General features: G+C 42.1%; 1 protein-coding gene across 2 annotated transcripts; it reads right to left on the reverse strand.

Moving 5' to 3' along the window:
- Positions 1-3978: 3978 nt before the first annotated feature.
- LOC126267987 (dual specificity tyrosine-phosphorylation-regulated kinase 1A-like) lies at positions 3979-17382 on the reverse strand. 2 transcript variants are annotated; one of them, XM_049973334.1, is made up of 3 exons: positions 17243-17382; positions 4223-4639; positions 3979-4137 (listed from the first exon to the last, which is right to left on the reverse strand). In XM_049973334.1, exons 1-3 carry the CDS (start codon positions 17268-17270, stop codon positions 4085-4087), a joined length of 498 nt encoding a protein of 165 aa, XP_049829291.1. In that variant the 5' UTR covers positions 17271-17382; the 3' UTR covers positions 3979-4084. The 2 variants fall into 2 exon arrangements, with proteins under 2 accessions (XP_049829291.1, XP_049829290.1); XM_049973333.1 differs by lacking the exon at positions 17243-17382 and adding an exon at positions 11852-11902.
- Between the last annotated feature and the right edge of the window lie 1627 nt (positions 17383-19009).

The raw sequence follows: 19009 nt of genomic DNA on the forward strand, positions 1-19009 counted from the left end.
GCGCAAAACAGAAAGAACGATCGCTACGAGGAATCATCCATGTCTGTAAACGTCGTAAAATGTTGCTTCAGTCGATGCAAATTTGCGTCCCAGTCCTCCATAGTCTCACTGAAAGGTGGAAACAATGGAGAACGAATCGCAGCGTCGACTATAGGGGGCACTGACGCCTGCAGCAAAGTGACCTCGGGTACTCAGAAATTGTCCCTCTGAAGCTGAAGCGACTTTTGTAACAAGCCTATCTGAAGCTGCTGCTCTTGTATTAGCTGCTGCTGTTGCTCCAGCAGGCAATCCAATGTAGTGTCCCTGCTAATGAACAACTTCATTTTTCCTCGTCGCCAGTGTTGCTTTCACGAGCAGCCAGATATTGCACGCGTCGGAACCTAGGAGAAAACCACATGACGCCACAAACCGTAAGGTCCACATGCAGAAGAGAACATAACACCAAGCGGTAGCCGAGCTAAACACGTCTGACTGATGGCGGACAGGTCACAGACAAGAAGGACAAGACCAAAGCAAACGATGTAAACAACGAACTGCATATGAGAAACCTTCACCACAACGATGTCAACAGGCCAAGAGACACAATCCGAATCGTGGCCAGAGTGAAAGACTAAGTGCCAAGACCGGCTGTTATCTAATAGCCGAGATCAAAGCGATGGTAGTAACCCACATACCAAAGGTGGCTATATAACTGACTGACAGGTCTTTTTTTTCCTTTATTGCAATTTTCATACCTATACAGGTACATAGGTAAGCTGGCAGCAGCATCGTATGCTGCTATTCAGCCTTCGAGTTGCCAATGAGAAAAAAACATTAAGAGGATACATAACAGACAGAGTGACGGGTAAAAAGCAGTAGACACACAAAAATACAAAACGCGGAGCCGTTTACACTCGATGAAAATTACACTGAAACAAGTTGGTACGGCGTACAAACACTGATGATTCGACGGCACAGGCGAACGTAGTAGTGTGATGGTGAACACTAACACAAACACGACGGCACACACACGGGAAACTGATGGTGATTAACTGACCGGTCGCTTGGCGGGCCTATTTATACCGGCCACAAGGAACACTATGAGCCTACCTTGGCCTCACCATTGACCGTCACCTTATCTGGATCTCATCTCCGCTACATCCAATCCAAAGCCCACAACCGCCTCCGACCCCTCAAACTCCTCTCTGGCCAGACGTGGGGGTTGCACCCCTCTACCATCCTCCACACCTACAAATCCTTAATCCGTGACATCCTCTGTTATGCCAGTCCTGCCTGGATATCTGCCCCCCCCCCCCCAAATTCTATAAGTCCCTCCAGATCCTTGAGCATCATGCACTCCGCACGCCTCCCATCCCCCACGCAGATCCTCTATGATCTCATCCCTTTCCCTCATCTGCTCCTATTCCTCGAACATATCCGCATCCTCTACACCTCCCGCCGCCTTGAACCCCCTCACCCCGTGGTTCCTCCTCTCCTCTCCTATCCCCACCCCCTGCCACGTCTTCACTGTTGTGTCCCCCCTACCATCCATCTCTACATCCTACATCTCCTTTCCCAAGGTGGCTTCCATCAACTCCCCCTCCCAGATGATGCCCTCTCTCCCTCCATTTATCCCTCCTATCAACTCTGATCCTCACTCCCCCTCCTTTCCTCTGTCCTTTTCTCAGGCTCCCTCTTCCCCCTTCCATTCTCTTTTTTCCCCACCTCCCTCTCTCTGCCCCCTTCTCTCCCCTGAGTCCTTTGCATTTCCCTCCTCTGCTTCTTCTCATTCCCTCTCGCGTCTGCCCTGTCCCTCCCCCACCCCTTTATGAGTCCTCTCCCTCCTTGGTTCCCCCCCCTTTTCGTTTTTTCCTCTCCTCCCTCCTTGTTTTTCCCCCTCCTCCAGCACCCACCCCATCTGCCTTTGGCTCGGGAGTGTCATATTTGTGCCGCCATTTTCGCGCAGTGTTTTACAGTGAATGTTTTTATAATGAGTGTTCCGTGTTGTGTCTTTTGGGAAGTGTAGCGAACAGTCGTCATACTGTCGCTGGGTGTGATTTTTTACCTCTTGCGAACAGAAACCAGACTGTCGCGATGTTTTTTAATTGTGTGTCTACTATGTTACTTGTCTGATTCCTGTGTATTTTATCAATATTTTATCAACTCCTTTTGCTTTCTGTTTTAACTTTCCGCATTTTTCCGCCATTTTACACTTTAAGTCACCGTTTTATAGCCTGTTTTTCTTGTTTCTTTCTTCTTCCCTTTTTCTTAAAAAAAAGTCTGTAGGCTGTAGAGCAGCGTACTAAGCTGCTACCAGCCCATCCCCCTTCAGTGGGAATTGAAAATCAATAAGGAAAAGAACCACTGGGAGCCAGTGTATTCACGTGGTGAGACGAATGGTGCGCCTGCGCTGCGAGTGCAGTGTTGTGGCGAGAGCACGCCCTCTATCGACCATCTAGGTCCATTACCTCCGGAGGGCAAAAAAATGGTTCAAATGGCTCTGAGCACTATGGGACTCAACTGCTGTGGTCATCAGTCCCCTAGCACTTAGAACTACTTAAACCTAACTAACCTAAGGACATCACACACATCCATGCCCGAGTCAGGATTCGAACCTGCCGCCGTAGCAGCAGCGCGGTTCCGGACTGCGCGCCTAGATCCGCGAGACCACCGCAGCCGGCTCCGGAGGGCATTCAGTTTCCGCGGATCTGGGTACTAGACGGAAGATGAAAAAGAAATAATATTGGGCAATGATAAAAACTAGAATAAAAGAAGCTTATCCGAATTCAGGTGGACCTTAGAAGGTCAAAACGAAAAGCAGAAAAAGAAGCCAGTGTTCGTGCACCTCTGCTTATCTCAGTGTCGTCCAAAGTGCCGTAGCCAGAAGTTTACATCAGGTGCTACACAGGATGTTACAAAACGGTACAGCCAAACTTTCAGGAAACATTCCTCACACACAAAGAAAGAAAATATTTTATGTGGACATGTGTCCGGAAATGCTTACTTTCCATGTTAGAGCTCATTTTATTACTTCTCTTCAAATCACATTAATCATGGAATGGAAACACACAGCAACAGAACGTACCAGCGTGACTTCAAACACTTTGTTACAGGAAATGTTCAAAATGTCCTCCGTTAGCGAGGATACATGCATCCACCCTCCGTCGCATGGAATCCCTGATGCGCTGATGCAGCCCTGGAGAATGGCGTATTGTATTACAGCTGTCCACAATGCGAGCACGAAGAGTCTTTACATTTGGTGCCGGGGTTGCGTAGACAAGAGCTTTCAAATACCCCCATAAATTAAAGTCAAGAGGGTTGAGGTCAGGAGAGCGTGGAGGCCATGGAATTGATCCGCCTCTACCAATCCATCGGTCACAGAATCTGTTCGTGATGAACACTAACCTGTTGATGCTACGTACTGATGTGCTTGATGCTAGTACCGTAGAGCAATGAGTCGCATGTCAACACAAGCACCGAAGTCAACATTACCTTCCTTCAATTGGACCAACTGGCGGTGAATCGAGGAAGTACAGTACATACTGACGAAACTAAAATGAGCTCTAACATCGAAATTAAGCGTTTCCGGACACATGTCCACATAACATCTTTTCTTTATTTGTGTGTGAGGAATGTTTCCTGAAAGTTTAGCCATACCTTTTTGTAACACCCTGCATACTGTAGCCCTGATGGAATAATTATGGATGTTACTGCTGCTTGTCAGTTTTGCTTGTCCAGCGGTGAAACTGAGAATGATTTCGTATGCCATTACCCGGCCACCAACAGACAGCGATCAAATGCGTCGACAGTCTATACCAGAGCTGTTACTGCAATGGCTGTAGGCCTATCATTTTTTGCTGCTTGGTGGTACCAAATATTAAAGCGACCTACATCATGAATTTCCATAGTGTCGTCAATAGGTGCAAAAGTCATTGACTCTCCATTATGTTATATAGCGAGTACGAAATACACATCCCGTCAAAAGAACGAATACCCTTATATTTCCATTCTCATTACTAAACAAACTAATATTACACATTTGTCGAAGTGTGTTGGGTGGTTGAGCTGCAGCTTCTTCAGTTTCGTTGTCTTGAACTGACTGGTCTCAGTATTGATTGAGAGCCGGCAGGATTTCTTTTTTGTCTGATAAAGTGCAATCTGCAATATAAAATGAAATATTATTTCTTTGAGATCGCAGCTTATTATTACTTAACAGTCAACATGGGCAATAGGGCCAACTTACTTTTGTGTTTCTTGCAGTTTGCCATGTGCAGCGCACAGCAGTTGGGGAATTTGACCTCCTCCCCATCGTCGCACTCAGCGAGCACTGGTTCAAACAGCAGACTACATGCTTCAGGGCACGGTTGCTTGAGCTCTTGAGCACAGTCGTTGGATGTATCGGAAGGTGTTTCGTCCTTCACGTTTGGAACGGCATAACTGGGGGACTTGTGGTAAGGTGGTAAAGTGTCTTCGTACGACGAGTGTTCAGCAGGTATTATGTGGATGATCCGAGGAACCTTATCAACTCGCTGCCTATGGTCCACAGGCACCGTGTCATCACTGTGTAAGTGGTGGTGGCGGTGGTGGTGGTGTCGATGATGTTCCAGATGTGCATTGTGATGTTCACCACTGTCTGCCAGCGCCAACGTCGCAGTCGCTGCTACAAGAAACAAAAAGTTTTACAGTGCACAAGTTGTCTAGCTTTACCCATTGTATGAGGGATGCAAGTTGGAAATCAGCAATACAGATCGATAACAGACATTTCAGTTTACTCGGAGAAGACAGTTACGTCTTATAATCATCGGCTTCAGGTTTGTAATTACGGTATGTGGCTGAAGAAACCATACACCCTCTGTACTATTTGTGACATTTAGTCAAAATATTCCCACACAAGGTGCACTTCCACATAACTGCATTAGAGTGATGACTGATTATTGGATGGTCCTACAAGACTTTCATCACCAGTTGACCATAAACCCTAGCGATGTCTCAGCGAGGGAAGAGGAAATTTTTACACTGTCCTTTGAAGCACACAACGTGTGCACCATGTGTAATACACCATATGTTCAAACGGTAGCCTTTTCTTGCAGTCTTCCATGCAAAACTTAGCAACCGATTATCTAATTTTAATTCTGGTGTTCAGGACGTGTTGCGCTAAGGCACGTAAAAACAGCTCCTGGTCATGCTCTCCAGAGGGTCCTGCCACAATCTACGAATTTCTACAAAGTGAGTCTCACATATGATTGCAGAACACTTCGTATATGCTACCATACCATGTGAAAGACACCATATAATCTGTTAAAAACACGTATCTTTACCAACCAAGAACTTTTTAGGATTTATATAGCTATGTGTGCTGTTTTGTTACAATATTCCGGTCCATTAATTACAATGGTACTGCATTTCATAGTCTGCGATCATTTAAATTATATTCCGTAATAAATTGGACAAGATATCTGCGTGGTATCAAAAGTGGCAGCTGATCAGAACAATAAACAGTGTGAGGTCCTAAACACTAGTATTTTTCTGGAGACTAGAAATCTACTCTGTAGGAATCAGCATGGGTTTCGAAAAAGACGATCGTGTGAAACCCAGCTCGGGCCATAGACACGGGTTCCCAGGTAGATGCCGTGTTTCTGGACTTCCGCAAGGCGTTCGATACAGTTTCCTACAGTCGTTTAATGAACAAACTAAGAGCATATGGAGGATCAGACCAATTGTGTGATTGGATTGAAGAGTTCCTAGATAACAGAACGCAGTATTTCATTCTCAATGGAGAGAAGTCTTCCCAAATAAGAGTGATTTCAGGTGTGCCGCAGGGGAGTGTCGTAGGACCGTTGCTATTCACAATATACGTAAATGAGCTTGTGGATAACATCGGAAGTTCACTGACGCTTTTTGCGGATGATGCTGTAGTATATCGAGAGGTTGTAACAATGGAAAATTGTACTGAAATGCAGGAGGATCTGCAACGAATTGAAACATGGTGCAGGGAATGGCAATTGAATCTCAATGTAGACAAGTGTAATGTGCTGCGAATACATACAAAGAAAGACCGTTTATCATTTAGCTACAATATAGCATGTCAGCAACTGGAAGCAGTTAATTCCATAAATTATCTGGGAGTAGGCAATAGGAGTGATTAAAAATGGAATGATCATATAAAGTTGATCTTCGCCAAAGCAGATGCCAGACTGAGATTCCTTGGAAGAATCCTAAGGAAATTCAATCCGAAAACAAAGAAAGTAAGTTACAGTACACTTGTTCTCCCACTGCTTGAATACTGCTCAACAGTGTGGGATCCGTACCAGATAGGGTGGATAGAAGAGATAGAGATGATCCAACGGCGAGCAGCGCCCTTCGTTACAGGGTCATTTATAGTAATCGCGAAAGCGTTACGGAGATTATAGATAAACTCCAGTGTAAGACTGCAGAAGAGACGCTCAGTAGCTCGGTACGGGCTTTTGTTGAAGTTTCGAGAACATACCTTCACCGAGGAGTGCAGCAGTATATTGCTCTCTCCTACGTATATCTCGCGAAGAGACCATGAGAGATTAGAGCCCACACAGAGGTATATCGACAATCTTTCTCTCCACAAACAATACGAGACTGGAATAGAAGGGAGAACCGATAGAGTTACTCAAGGTATTCTCCACCACATACGGTCAGGTGGCTTGCAGAGTATGGATGTTGATGTAGATGTAGATGTAGAATCTGTTGAATTTCAGTTAAGAAGATACACCACATAAATTTAAAGATTGTCGATTCAATTAAATATCTGGGATTACATTCGCACGAAACTTAAACTGAAAACATCACATAGAAAACGTTATGAAGAAGACGCACCAAAGACTATTTTTGTTGGTAGAAATGCAATAAAATGCAAATAAATCTGCCAAAGGAACTATCTACACTACACTTGCGCGTCCTGTTCCGGCATATAGGCGTGCGCTACGGGAATCTTATGGGAGGGGATTAACAGAGGAAATTGAAAGAGTTCAAAAAAGGGCAGCTGGTTCTGTATTATCATGAAAGAGGGGGAAGAGAGTGTCATGTAAGCAAAGGGGTCCAGTTGTGATCCAGTGATCTATGACTTGTCATTGTTGTCTTCCCCTGCTATTCCCCTCTCTTTATTTACAGCATCTCTCCCCTACCTGTCAGTTTCAACATCATCCCAATCGCCCACCCCCCTCCCCTCTTTCCCTCAAGGCCACTTGAGCTGTTATCCAGTGTTTATTTAGGGTCAGATTTATTATCCTTATTGTAACAATTTATAACCCTATTAGTCTTACACTTTTCCTTATCGCTGCAATATATTACCCAATTTATTTCCCTTTTCACCAAACTTTATTACCAAATTCATGCTACCCTTTTCCTTGTTTCTATAATTTATTACCCTGTGAGCCTTACTCCATTCCTTATCGCCATAAAAATATATCTTTATTATACAGTTTCAGTATTCACAACCATAGCCAACCGATGGAAATGGGTGCCATGTTTGATGGTTGACTAATTCCTTGTCACGTCCAATTACAAGTATTTCAATCATCAAGAACACAAAAACAGGGAAATGCACCCTTTCGGAACCGTGATGACTTCTCTTTAATGGTTGAAGGAGATAGCTCATAAACATTCCACGATTGCTGCACATTGCATGGTTATTTGATTTTCCATCTCCTATTAAGTTTCCTTTGACACCATAGTGGAACTAGATCATTTGTGTCGATTTTAGAATCCAAGATGGCCACTTGAACTAAGTTTAAATCCAAGATGGTCACCCATTCTAATGGTTTTTCCTTCTATTTCAGTCAATTTTTTTACAATTTTGCTGTTACAGGTGGGCAATTTGTTACAATCTTGCTGTAGTATGGCGCAGTTTGTTACAATTTTTCTGCAACATATTGGTATATTCTAAAATTTGTTTTTGGAATGAGGTAATTGGTTAAAATTTCGCTTTGACGTGGGGTACTATGTTATTATTTTTGCTGTAACGTGGTGGTGTAGGGGGCCAGCTGCCATATAGTTGCCACCGCGTTATTAATTAAGTTAAAAGTACCTCCAGAAGATGACAGATATTTCGTACTACAAGATAAAGTTAATACCCTAGCATGGAGACACTGCCGGTCTGAGTGACTCTGAAAAGTACTCAAATTAGGATAGTTGAAAGCATGGCAACCCTCATTTCTTTCCTATATAAATGTGTGTTACTAGTGTTCAGCACACTATTTCATTCAAGTGTTATGTAGTTTCTACTGCATGAAGGAAAAGTTGTTGCATCAGATGAAACAACACTCGCCATGGCTGGCAGAGAGCCGGAAATGACCATTGTTGTGGACCCCAACAGCAAGCTGGGCCTGCGGGAAAAATTCTTCAGAAGCATCACTGACATACTCATTAGAGAAATGCAACTGTTTCTTGTGATGCCAGAGCCTTGTGCAATTTAAGACGAACATCTCTTAGCTTTTGTTCTGGTACCATGCCCCCAAGGCCGTCACTTCCAAAAACCGTTTAAGAAAGATTCATCCTGAAGCTGAAACTTTATCTGACCTGTCAGAAGGAATTGATTCCATTGTGGCTGCAGAAGATTAAACAGGGTACGGTGGAGATGATCGTGTAATAATTCTGTCAGCAACTTCCCCTCATGTGGCAAGAATAAGTAGGATGAAAGAAAAATCCTTAAAGCTTGCTCCACGTGTGGTAGAAATTGAGTTCCTCTACGTGACTTCGAGTTTTTAAATGAACTGTTCAGCTTCACCATTAGACGGAGGGTGAAAAGGTGACCATTAGACTGAGCGTGAATAGGTGATGTGGTGACTGATGAATGACATTGATGGTACAAAATCTGTGAAAATCGGTTCATCATCTGAGACTAGGACCTTAGGAAGACCTTCGAGACAAAATATAGAAGACAAAGTCAGCACAATACTTGCAATAGTGGCGGATGTCCTGAGGACGTCAAAAGGAAATTTACCGTATGCATCTACCGCCAAATCCATCGCAGATTTCAGAATGGAACTGTGAAATCAATATGGATGTGTTGTCATGGCTCAGACAGATGTAGCCACTAAAAAAAAGTTGCAGCAGAGCTGATTGAAGTACCACACAAAATGGCCACGAGAGGTCATTTTCTCAATCTGAGGATCGATGCCCCACCAAGTACAAAGACACTGGGTGAGACGCTTTGTGCAAACTACGCTCCAGTGACTTTGATGCAACAAGGACAAAACTTCCTGGTGGAGGGTGTGAGGAATCATAAGATATACATCGTCTTCTCTGTATGCAACGGCAGAACACCAACCCATGCATATAGCACGTGATGGTGCGAAAAATAACTACAAGCCAACTTGTGGGAATTTCTTTCAAACCACACAATGCAAAAAACCTGCATAACTGGGTCAGAGTCAATTGCTACGATAATACACTGGAAATTGCGAGAAAAGTTATGTACACTTTCAAATTTGATAAAATAATTCCTCAGGTGACTCAAATGCTGTGTTGACCGGTAACTGAGATAACAAGTCAGCATTTGAGTGTTGGGCAGTGGACCTGACAACAATTTGTATTGACAATTAGACAATGTCAGAACCTAACGTAGCAATATCTGTAATTAAACAGAACTTCTGACCATACGAATATTGCTGGAACTTGGTAATACCGTAGACAACGGCGAACGCTTCTGTTTCAAGCTGACTGGAAGTACACTTCAATTTGTTAAGACTTTTCATGCCAAAAACAACAGGCTTATCAGCAGAACCAATTCTGTGGCAGAGCACATCTCCAATCCCATAAGAAGATGTATCCACAGCCAACACAACTGGCTTATCTGGATCAAAACGATTCGAAAAATGATAACTTAACAATGCACCCTTCAACTGCTGAAATGCTTGCCTGGACTACACAAGGCGAATACATTTCTGGTTAAGCCATTTCAGTGGAGCAGCAATTTTTGCAGCATTTGCAACGTGTTTAATATGAAATGTCTACTCCTTAATGTTACTGTGCGCTGGAAGATCTTTTATCACAGACAAATGCAAGTTAGTAGGATGAGTACCCTGTGCATTCTTCATGGAAAAAGCAACACTTTCGCTTGTGGAAATTTATGACAGCCACATAAAGAACTTGAAACAAGCAGTTCAGATATACGAAACGTTCAGCAGACATTCGATCCGTGTCGGCAATGTTATCCAGATAGTTTGTAAAAGAAAAGAATTTTGCTTTTAATTGTTCCAGGAATCGTTCAAAAATGGCAGGAGCTGAATCACTTCCTAAATGCAGTCTTTGAAACGGGATCAGACCAGGTGAGTGTTGGTAACAAAATATTGCTTGTACTGACCGTCCAGCAACAACTGTAAGTATGCATGATGTAAATCGATGTTGGAAAAGAACTAGCCCCTCTCAATCTCTCCATTAATTCCTCTGGTCGTGGGAGAGGAAACGAATCCACAGCAGTTTGTGGATTTACTGTGGCTTTAAAATCAGCACACAGACATTAATCTTCTAGTGTGTTTTTGAGAATGACTAAAGGTGATATCCACTGACTTCCAGAAATGGTTGTATCGCGCCATTGTCTCTCCATTATTGCACTTCTTGAGCAACTTGCTCACACAGTGAATAGATTGCAAGCGTTGCATAGAATAGCAGATGCACATTCTCTTTAACAGTAACGAGCATTTCCAAAACTTTATTCCTTCTTAAATATGCTTCAGCAGTTCACTATACTTATTATACAAGTCCTAAACATTGATATGAGGCACTGAGACACTGATTTGTAACAGACTATCTTATATGCACAAGCTGAAAAAATCAAACAAATCTAAACCAAATATGAGTACATGGAACGAAACACATTTTGTGATTGCATGAAAAGCTTGAGAGAAACTTCACACGCCAAGTATTAGATTTTCCCGTCCGTTATAAGAAGACAAAACGGAAGTAGCCCTCTGCGGCTAGTCTTTGGTATGTGTCTTTATTGTTAAGAGAAACAGAGACGCCTGTGTCGAACTGAAATTTTTCTTTGGAGGCCCTCTTAATTAGACAAAATGTTTTTTCTGCTACGTGTGTATTATAGCAGAATATTTCTGAGATACATAAATGTGAGCTTTGACTTACGCCGCCTCTAAAAGCATTGCTGACACAACGTATACTTGTTGATAGCTTCACCAAAGCCGTGAGCCCTCTCAATGCTGGCTGTGGTCCAAGCCGTTACTGCCTTGTAAACACGCTGTTTGCAGATGACCTTGCCTACCACATTTTGCATCATGACAGAGACAAGCTTTCCTGTCGTGATCTGAAAAGCACTGAGAACAAGACTTTCTCACTGTGTTCTCTAGTACCTAAACCTTGTGAACCAGGAGACTGAAAGTTTTTAGTTGTACATTTAACTTTCGTCTGAGCCATGTTTTTAACCACTTTAACATTAGCATGAACTTTATACTGTGTCGTCTGCACTTTTAACAATAGAAATACATGGAACTTCAAATTCTGCTTCAGCTGAGTCTACAGTAGTTCGAGATTCCACAATAGACAGAACTGTTTTCACATCATTATATGCCAATTTTAGAATAGCGGTATGAATGCGTGCAACTGACACATTTTGAGTAATGACATTACGTAGCATGACGTTACTTTAGCGGAGTCCACAAGAACAATAAATCATCAATGTCTTGTTAGCAATCTAAGTTCGGCAGTCCAGTGTTTTAAGGTTTGTGTAGGCTAGTTCCTGAGCTAAAAATATTTAAATCTTTGCTGCAGCAACGTGAACCTGAGTTTCGAAACGTTCATCAAGCAGCAGACAAAGTTAATCATAAATGGCAGTTACTGGACGGAAATTGGAACACTTCGGTTCCGACCGTTGGAAGCAAAAAAAGCATACCTGTAACATTGTATGCTGCGAAGTGGGCGTACATTTCCGCTCAATGTTCTGACCAGATCCTCTTCGTTACTATTAAACGAGCGAAACTCGGGTGCAGAAACGGGCGGTGTTGTTTTCTGCGATAGTACCTGACTCATCTGCTGGAGACCGAGCAGCAGCCGTACAGTCAGCTGCGTCTGAAACTGACCAGCTTCATTTAAAGACATTTCCGTTGGTGGCTCAGATATGGTTAAATACTTTGTATCAGACACGGAAAATGTCAAAATAAACAGGACGGTCTATGCATCCATACACTGTAAACACACCACCAACTTCGTGATCAGGCGATAACAGTCTATATAAACGACGAGAGTCTTCGACACATCTTGAGATGGATGAAATAAACACTCATCGGAACATGAGCATTGGTAGGTTTTAAGTTTTACCCCTAAGTTGATAGTACAACACATAAAATATTAGATCACTTTATTATAACATAACAAGACAAAACACTTAACTTTGTTAGAATTCAATGTTTATTACTGCCACTGAACATTAATGTAGAATTTGATACAAACAAGATCCTAGTCTCTTCTCAAAGAGTACAACTGACTGTAAATTTTATGCAGAGTTCTGTCTGATAGAACTGTCCCACTGCTGATTGAGTAGAAAGACGATGCTGTCATCTTCGGCAGTGGCTGCTGACTGAGCTAAACAGTACTGCACTCACACATAACAAAGCAAGCTGATGTGGTGGCGTATGGAAACACTTCTGGACATGTCAACATCAGCTCTGCATCTGACAGTGACTATGTTTACTTGTGGTTTTGTCACGAGGTACCACCCTCGCCTTGACACCACGCTCTTCAGATGACACCACAAAAATCAGTTATCAACAAGAATAATATAACTGGCAGAAGTAAAGCTGAGAGAATGTGGCGTGACTCGTGCTTGGGTAGCTCAGAGATAGAGCACTTGCCTGCGAAAGGCAAAGATCCCGAGTTTGAGTCTCGGTGCGGAACACAGTTTTAAACTGGCAGGAAGTTTCATATCAGCGCACACTCCGCTGCAGAGTGGAAATCTCATTCTAAGAATAATATAGTCTGTGACTTAGAGCATTGATGGCGCCATGTGTGTTTAATGTTTCCGGACAAATCTTTAAGAATCTTGATAAATAACTCCCAAAACTGTCCTGAAATATGTACTGGCATGAAAAAAAAAGGGTCGAAGACTTAGATTTTCTAGTACAGCTTTCCGTAGTTTCATCCAAGAGTTGACAGTTATCAAACATCTTCCTATCGCATTCCTGTAGTACAAAAAATCTATCTCATAGACATTTCATTTCTTCCCAGCAAATTAAAACTGTGTGCCCGACCGAGACTCGAACTCGGGACTTCTGTCTTTGGCGGGCAAGTGCTCTACCATCTGAGCTACCGAAGCACGACTCACCCCCACTCCTCACAGCTCTTCTACCAGTATCTCGTCTCCTACCTTCCAAACTTTACAGAAGCTCTCCTGTGGAGAATCTGGAAGATAGGAGATGAGATACTGGCAGAAGTAAAGCTGTGAGGACCGAGCGTGACTCGTGCTTCGGTAGCTCAGATGGTCTAGCTGGCACGGTAGCTCGGCGTGTCCGGTCAGAGAGCCGGTTGGCCTCTGTAATAAAAAAGTGAGTGGAAGGATCAACCATCGAACTTGAACAGGATGTCTTGCGACGTCCGCAACGACCAAACACAACGATCAATAACGAACAAAATGCAAAATGCAAAAAAAAAAAAAAAAAAATCGTAGAGCACTTGCCCGCGAAAGGCAAAGGTCCCGAGTTCGAGTCTCGGTCGGGCACAAAGTTTTAGTCTGCCAGGAAGTTTCGCATCTGCGCACACTCCGCTGCAGAGTGAAAATCTCATTCTGGATTTCATTTCTTGTTTACAAATATACGACGTGTTATCAATATACTTGAAGATTTGGTCTGTAACATTACAAGTCACACATGGTACCACCAGTGGTGCAACTTGCAAAAGTAATTATCGGTGACTGACTTTTGCTGTCATGCAGTGGACACTGTGTAACACTTAGACGAAATAGTGTACCGATCACTAATGGTACACATTTGTATAGTTGGGAAACGATCGTTGCCATGCTTTCAAGTATCAGCACTCAACTGCTCTTCAAAGTCAGTGACATTGTATTGTCTCTATACAAGGTTATTAACTTTATCTTCGGTATGTTAAGTAGCTGTTACAGAGACACAACAGTTACAGAGACACCATCACATTCCCGAAGTAGTGCATTTCCATGTTGTAATGTCCCTGACAGTTGGAACAGACACGTACATGTGTGACTAAGAGATATTCAGCTTCTAAACAGAGCGTGAGTTTCGACAGGTACGCTGTAACTGTGAATACTCAAAATGTGGAATGAAGATGTATGACAGCCTTCCAACCAGTTTACACTTACATATCTACATTAACAGAACGTTGCATATCTAACTATATATGAGTCATGCTGCTGATTTGAGCCGAACGGGTTCTAGAAATAGATCCTGCCACAATCCAACCAGGTTACATTTACATGTTTGCTCTATAAGTTCGTCACATTCCCAGACATCTTTAACTTCACAAATTACATTATACATCACCATGTTACGACAAAACTGTAACAAATCACGCCAAGTTACAGCAGAATTGTATCAAAATGCATGCATTACAGCAAAATTGTAACAGAGCGCTCGTGTTACCGCTGAAATTGTAATAAAATGTCCTACGTTACAGTAAAATTGTTACAAAATGCCCCTGTCACATCAAAATTGAAAAAAACGTCATTACAGCAAAATTATATAAAAATATCCCTTAATGCAGTGAAATTCCAACAAATTGCGTTGTATTGCAACAAAATTGTTACAAATTCACTCATATTACAATAAAAAATTTAGCTAAATTCTCCATACATAGCTGTATGCTTTCTGCAGTTCCCGTCCCAGTGTTTTCGTTGACACTGTTTTGTAGAAGTATGTTAAGCCTGGTGATCACCTTCAACGCATAGACCAATCGTAATATTCTTTAAATAAATTTAATTATTCTTCCTGTATTATATTCAGCACATTAAGTTTCCCCATGAACTATGTATGCTCTTGTAACTCTAGCTATATTACCTCTACACTCCTCTAGTAGATTTGTGGGTATTGTCTTTTGTATTGTCTCATTTGCTTTCGTTCGAATTTTTTAGGTCCTATGTTAAGGCTTATTAACACCACTCTAATAGTTTCAGGTGCACTGACAGCTACAGAGCATCTGGGACGTTGTTGAACGTCAACTCTCAACCATGGAATTGTATAAACATGTGATGGCAGATACCTCTGGGAAGCTGGAAGAATCTGCTGTTACACTGCTTCACCAACGAGCTCTACCTGCCAACAATCCTAAGTCATCATATGGAGTGCAGTGTAAGTCGTAACAGCAGATCTCGCTACCAAGAACGTTTGCAACTGTGGTCACCATGTAATCATATCTACGTTTGTCAGAAATGCTTTAGAAAGCCCGTGGAAGAATTCAATGTTTGTGCCTGACAGTTAACTGACTGCACATCTTCTGCAACGCTTCCGAGTGTGTTTCTTGTGCAACCAATTATCTTATATCACATACCTCTGAAAGTAGTTGTTGTTCGTCTATTTGTAGCTAGACGAAACTTTTGTTGATGATAAGGACTACTCTGTCACGTTTACATTTATTTGCAATCGTTGCAGACTTGCATGCTACATCTGAGAAGTTATAAACTACGAACTTAGAAATACAACTCAGTTGAGCGCTTGAGGGATTGCTTTACATCGGAAACAAAGTGATTCAAACTGCTGGAAAGCTTTTGTCCACAATTGAATGACCTAAACCACGAATAGCACTTAGCGATCTCAATATATTTCCATTGTCCAAAGGAAGACAATCCAACACATTTACTCTCGCTTGCTCTATCTGTATAGTATCTATGTTCACGTTTCTTATAGTGTCATTGAGCTTCATAGCTCACAGATCCTCCAGACGTGCAGCCACAGAAGACAGTACAATTCTCCAGACTTTCAGAGATTTGTAAGGTGCGAAGCCAAGTGCTCATTGTAAGCACCAATGAACTGGTCTTTGACTACAAAAGGTACACCTATTATTGGAAAATAATTTTCATCGGCAGTGACAGCTGAAGCATTCTCACGTCGCCATTTCCGAATGGACAGAAGAAATTTCGATCTTGCTTGTTCGTCAGACCGTCCAGAAAGTTTTAGTACAACGGATGAACCACAATATGGAAACATCAAAAAGACAATTTCACTTAGTTCCAACATACCACACTCAAGCTTTATACAACACTTCTGACCACCACTGATACCAGCAACGTACCGAGAACGTTGCATAGGCGACAGTCGTCAATTGCAACAGTACAATCTGCTGGTTTGCCAAAAATATGCATTTATGTTCAAGCGCGCATTTCTCGCGGAGTTGAAGGGAACAGAAATATCAAACGGTTTTCCTCGAATATCGATCCTATAAATTTACTCAATATGTTTTCAAGCAAACAACATCGCCTTTCTTTTAACGATTCATTTCAGTTCTTCGAGTATCTGCTACACTTTCATAAATGTTATACCGACCTGTTACAGTTCAGCAACTCGTTCCTGAACTATTTCAGAGCCTGCTGTCATGCTTACTTCATACGGCTTCAAACGCTGGAACAATTTGCTAGAACTGGTCGCACTAGCGTCTTGCATGAGATTTCCTTTAGAGGAAATATCCTTCCCAGAATTCTTCCGCGTCCAAAGGAAGACAATCCCACACATCTACTCTCGCGAGGTTTATCTCTAAAGTATTTACGTTCACCTTCCTTATGGTGAAACTGAGCGTCATTTTGTCTTCAATTCGAGTTCTACTCCACTGATGTATTGTGTTCATCACTTTCCACACTACTCTGTTATCTGCAAATGTGTAGTTACTAAAAAGGGGAATTATTCAGTATAGAAACGTTAGACGTTAACGCCCAACAGAGTGTACCTCATCAGTTTCGAAAAGACAGAATAATTTGTAACTTTTAACGTTTATGGCATACTAGTTCAACAAATAACCCTATTTATCTATTCGCTTCTTGCGTAACACTCTACTAAGGTCTGATGGCAAAGCGCAGAACACGCTGCCCAGTACAGATACTAAGGTGCTATAACATACTTACTGTCAATAAAAATACCAATAACGAAAATAATTCGCTCTCTCATTATATCTTTTATATATTACTTAGATTTTACACCCAGATTAGAAATGGAGGTCCTAGTGGAGCTGCAAGCGCCTTACGTTTGTCGATGCGGACACTAGCACACAGTCTTCCTGTAACGATTTTCCACACTGAGAGAGTAATGAGTTTTACTGCCCTGGAACTCACCAGTTATAAGAAATAAGTACGCCCTCATGATGTTGACTGCTCTTCTGTGGTGGGATCTTCCGTTATATAACGCCGTTCTAACCTCTTACCGAGAGGTAATGCTATGAGCTCAAATGGAAGTAAAACGCTTCTTGTCTTCCTCTGTGTAGTTACAAGGCTGCCTTGTCAGCTTCTAGGAACATTTGCGTTCTATCAAAGAAAGCAAACTGCTTTCAGACGTGACTCTTCCATGTTTTGTTTAACAAGCGCAGAAAAACGTGAGGGACCGGTCAGTTTCATGCCTCCGTTGACAATAGTCTGATCCGAGGCGGCTTTGAGTTCTGTGCGTTTGAGTCGTCCGTGACCTGGCTGCTGAACCCATGCTGATAACACTGGCCATAATGGCTGCCACATAGAGCCTTTACTGTCAGAACTCAATGGGCAGCGTTTTTTCTGCACAAGAAGTATATACCTGAACGGCCACTACTCAAACATTCGGACATTATTTACAAGACTAAACACCGCAGTGCAGTAAATGGAATATGGTATCAGGGAACTTATTAATTCAATACCAAACTGGAAGTAGAAAAGGCAGATCAATAATGAACACATTTTTTAAGGTAAAGGAAGTAAACAGAAAGACGGTTGAACAGGAAGATTATTTTAGATTTTATTGATCTTGAAAGAGTATTCCACAATATCGATAGACATCATTTTGTGCCATTATGAAGAAGGGTAAGATATCTGTGCACATAATAAATGCTTTTACAAAAAAAATGCCTCCTTTGCGGATGCTGCCTGACACTGTCCGGCACGGGAAACGTAGAGTGCAAGTAACGATGGAGCATTTCACACACACATTCAAATCTTCCTTTAGGTGCTGAAGATTAATAATATACAACTCATTTCAGAGAAACGTATTTTAATGAACACTGACGTTCATTGTTTTAACTGAAATTCTAGAACACTCCCAAAAGTATCCACAACAGTAGTAATTTCTAACAAAAACGGATGGATAACAGCAGGTATTAGAAAGTCCTCGCAAAAGTGGAAGTAGGCTACCTTGGTTCCATGAAAAGGTCAGAATGTGCCAGAGTTCTTAAATTTGTGTGATATGTGTAATATACAATGCACAGCATAAAAATAACCCATTTCACTAGACAAACAAAGGCGTAATAATATACAGGTAAACGACGCCCTAACCGCTGTCTGCTTCACGTCTGCTGTGCAGCGAGCTACCTTAATTTAAGTATTAACTGTATTTTCCTTACTTGTCACTTCTTCTTCGCTGTGTGTTTTTGCTTTTAGGAAGCTTTAATTGTAGAGTGCTATTAATAGTGTTTCATAGATTTCGTGTTTGTTTCGAATACAGTCAGAGAGAGTCCCTTTAGTCAGCCATAGTTCCAGTAGTGTCAGTGTCGTCCTAACCACCGCCTGCTTAGTCTGCTGTGCAGCGCGCTACCTTAATTTAAGTATTAACTGTATTTTTCTTACTTGTCACTTCTCCTTCCCTGTGTGTTTTTGGTTTTAGGAAGCTTTAATTGTCGAGTGCTAGTAATAGTGTTCCATAGATTTCGTGTTTGTTTTGAATACAGAGATAGGTAGTGCTATTTTCATTGTTTTCTACAAGAAGTGGTTAGCAACCACAGTTTAGTCAATAATCAGCCGCCTTTAGAGAATTAGCACTCTAGTTAAAAGTTGATTAAGTCTCTTCTTTAAATTGATTCCTTAGGATGGATAGGATGTGTGACTGCTGTGTACGGACGCAGGAGGAGCTGGCCACACTTC

This window comes from Schistocerca gregaria, chromosome 4 (assembly GCF_023897955.1).
Source record: "Schistocerca gregaria isolate iqSchGreg1 chromosome 4, iqSchGreg1.2, whole genome shotgun sequence".
NCBI lineage: Eukaryota > Metazoa > Arthropoda > Insecta > Orthoptera > Acrididae > Schistocerca > Schistocerca gregaria.

Bases quoted from the DNA above. Each gene is read 5' to 3' on its own strand.
- LOC126267987 (XM_049973333.1), bottom strand. From the start codon at position 11,885: ATGTACGCCCACTTCGCAGCATACAATGTTACAG. The intron at 4,640-11,851 runs GTATGCTTTTTT...TGTTTCTTGTAG, and splicing joins CGCAGCATACAATGTTACAG to CAGCGACTGCGACGTTGGCG. The intron at 4,138-4,222 runs GTAAGTTGGCCC...TTTATATTGCAG, and splicing joins AAACTGCAAGAAACACAAAA to ATTGCACTTTATCAGACAAA.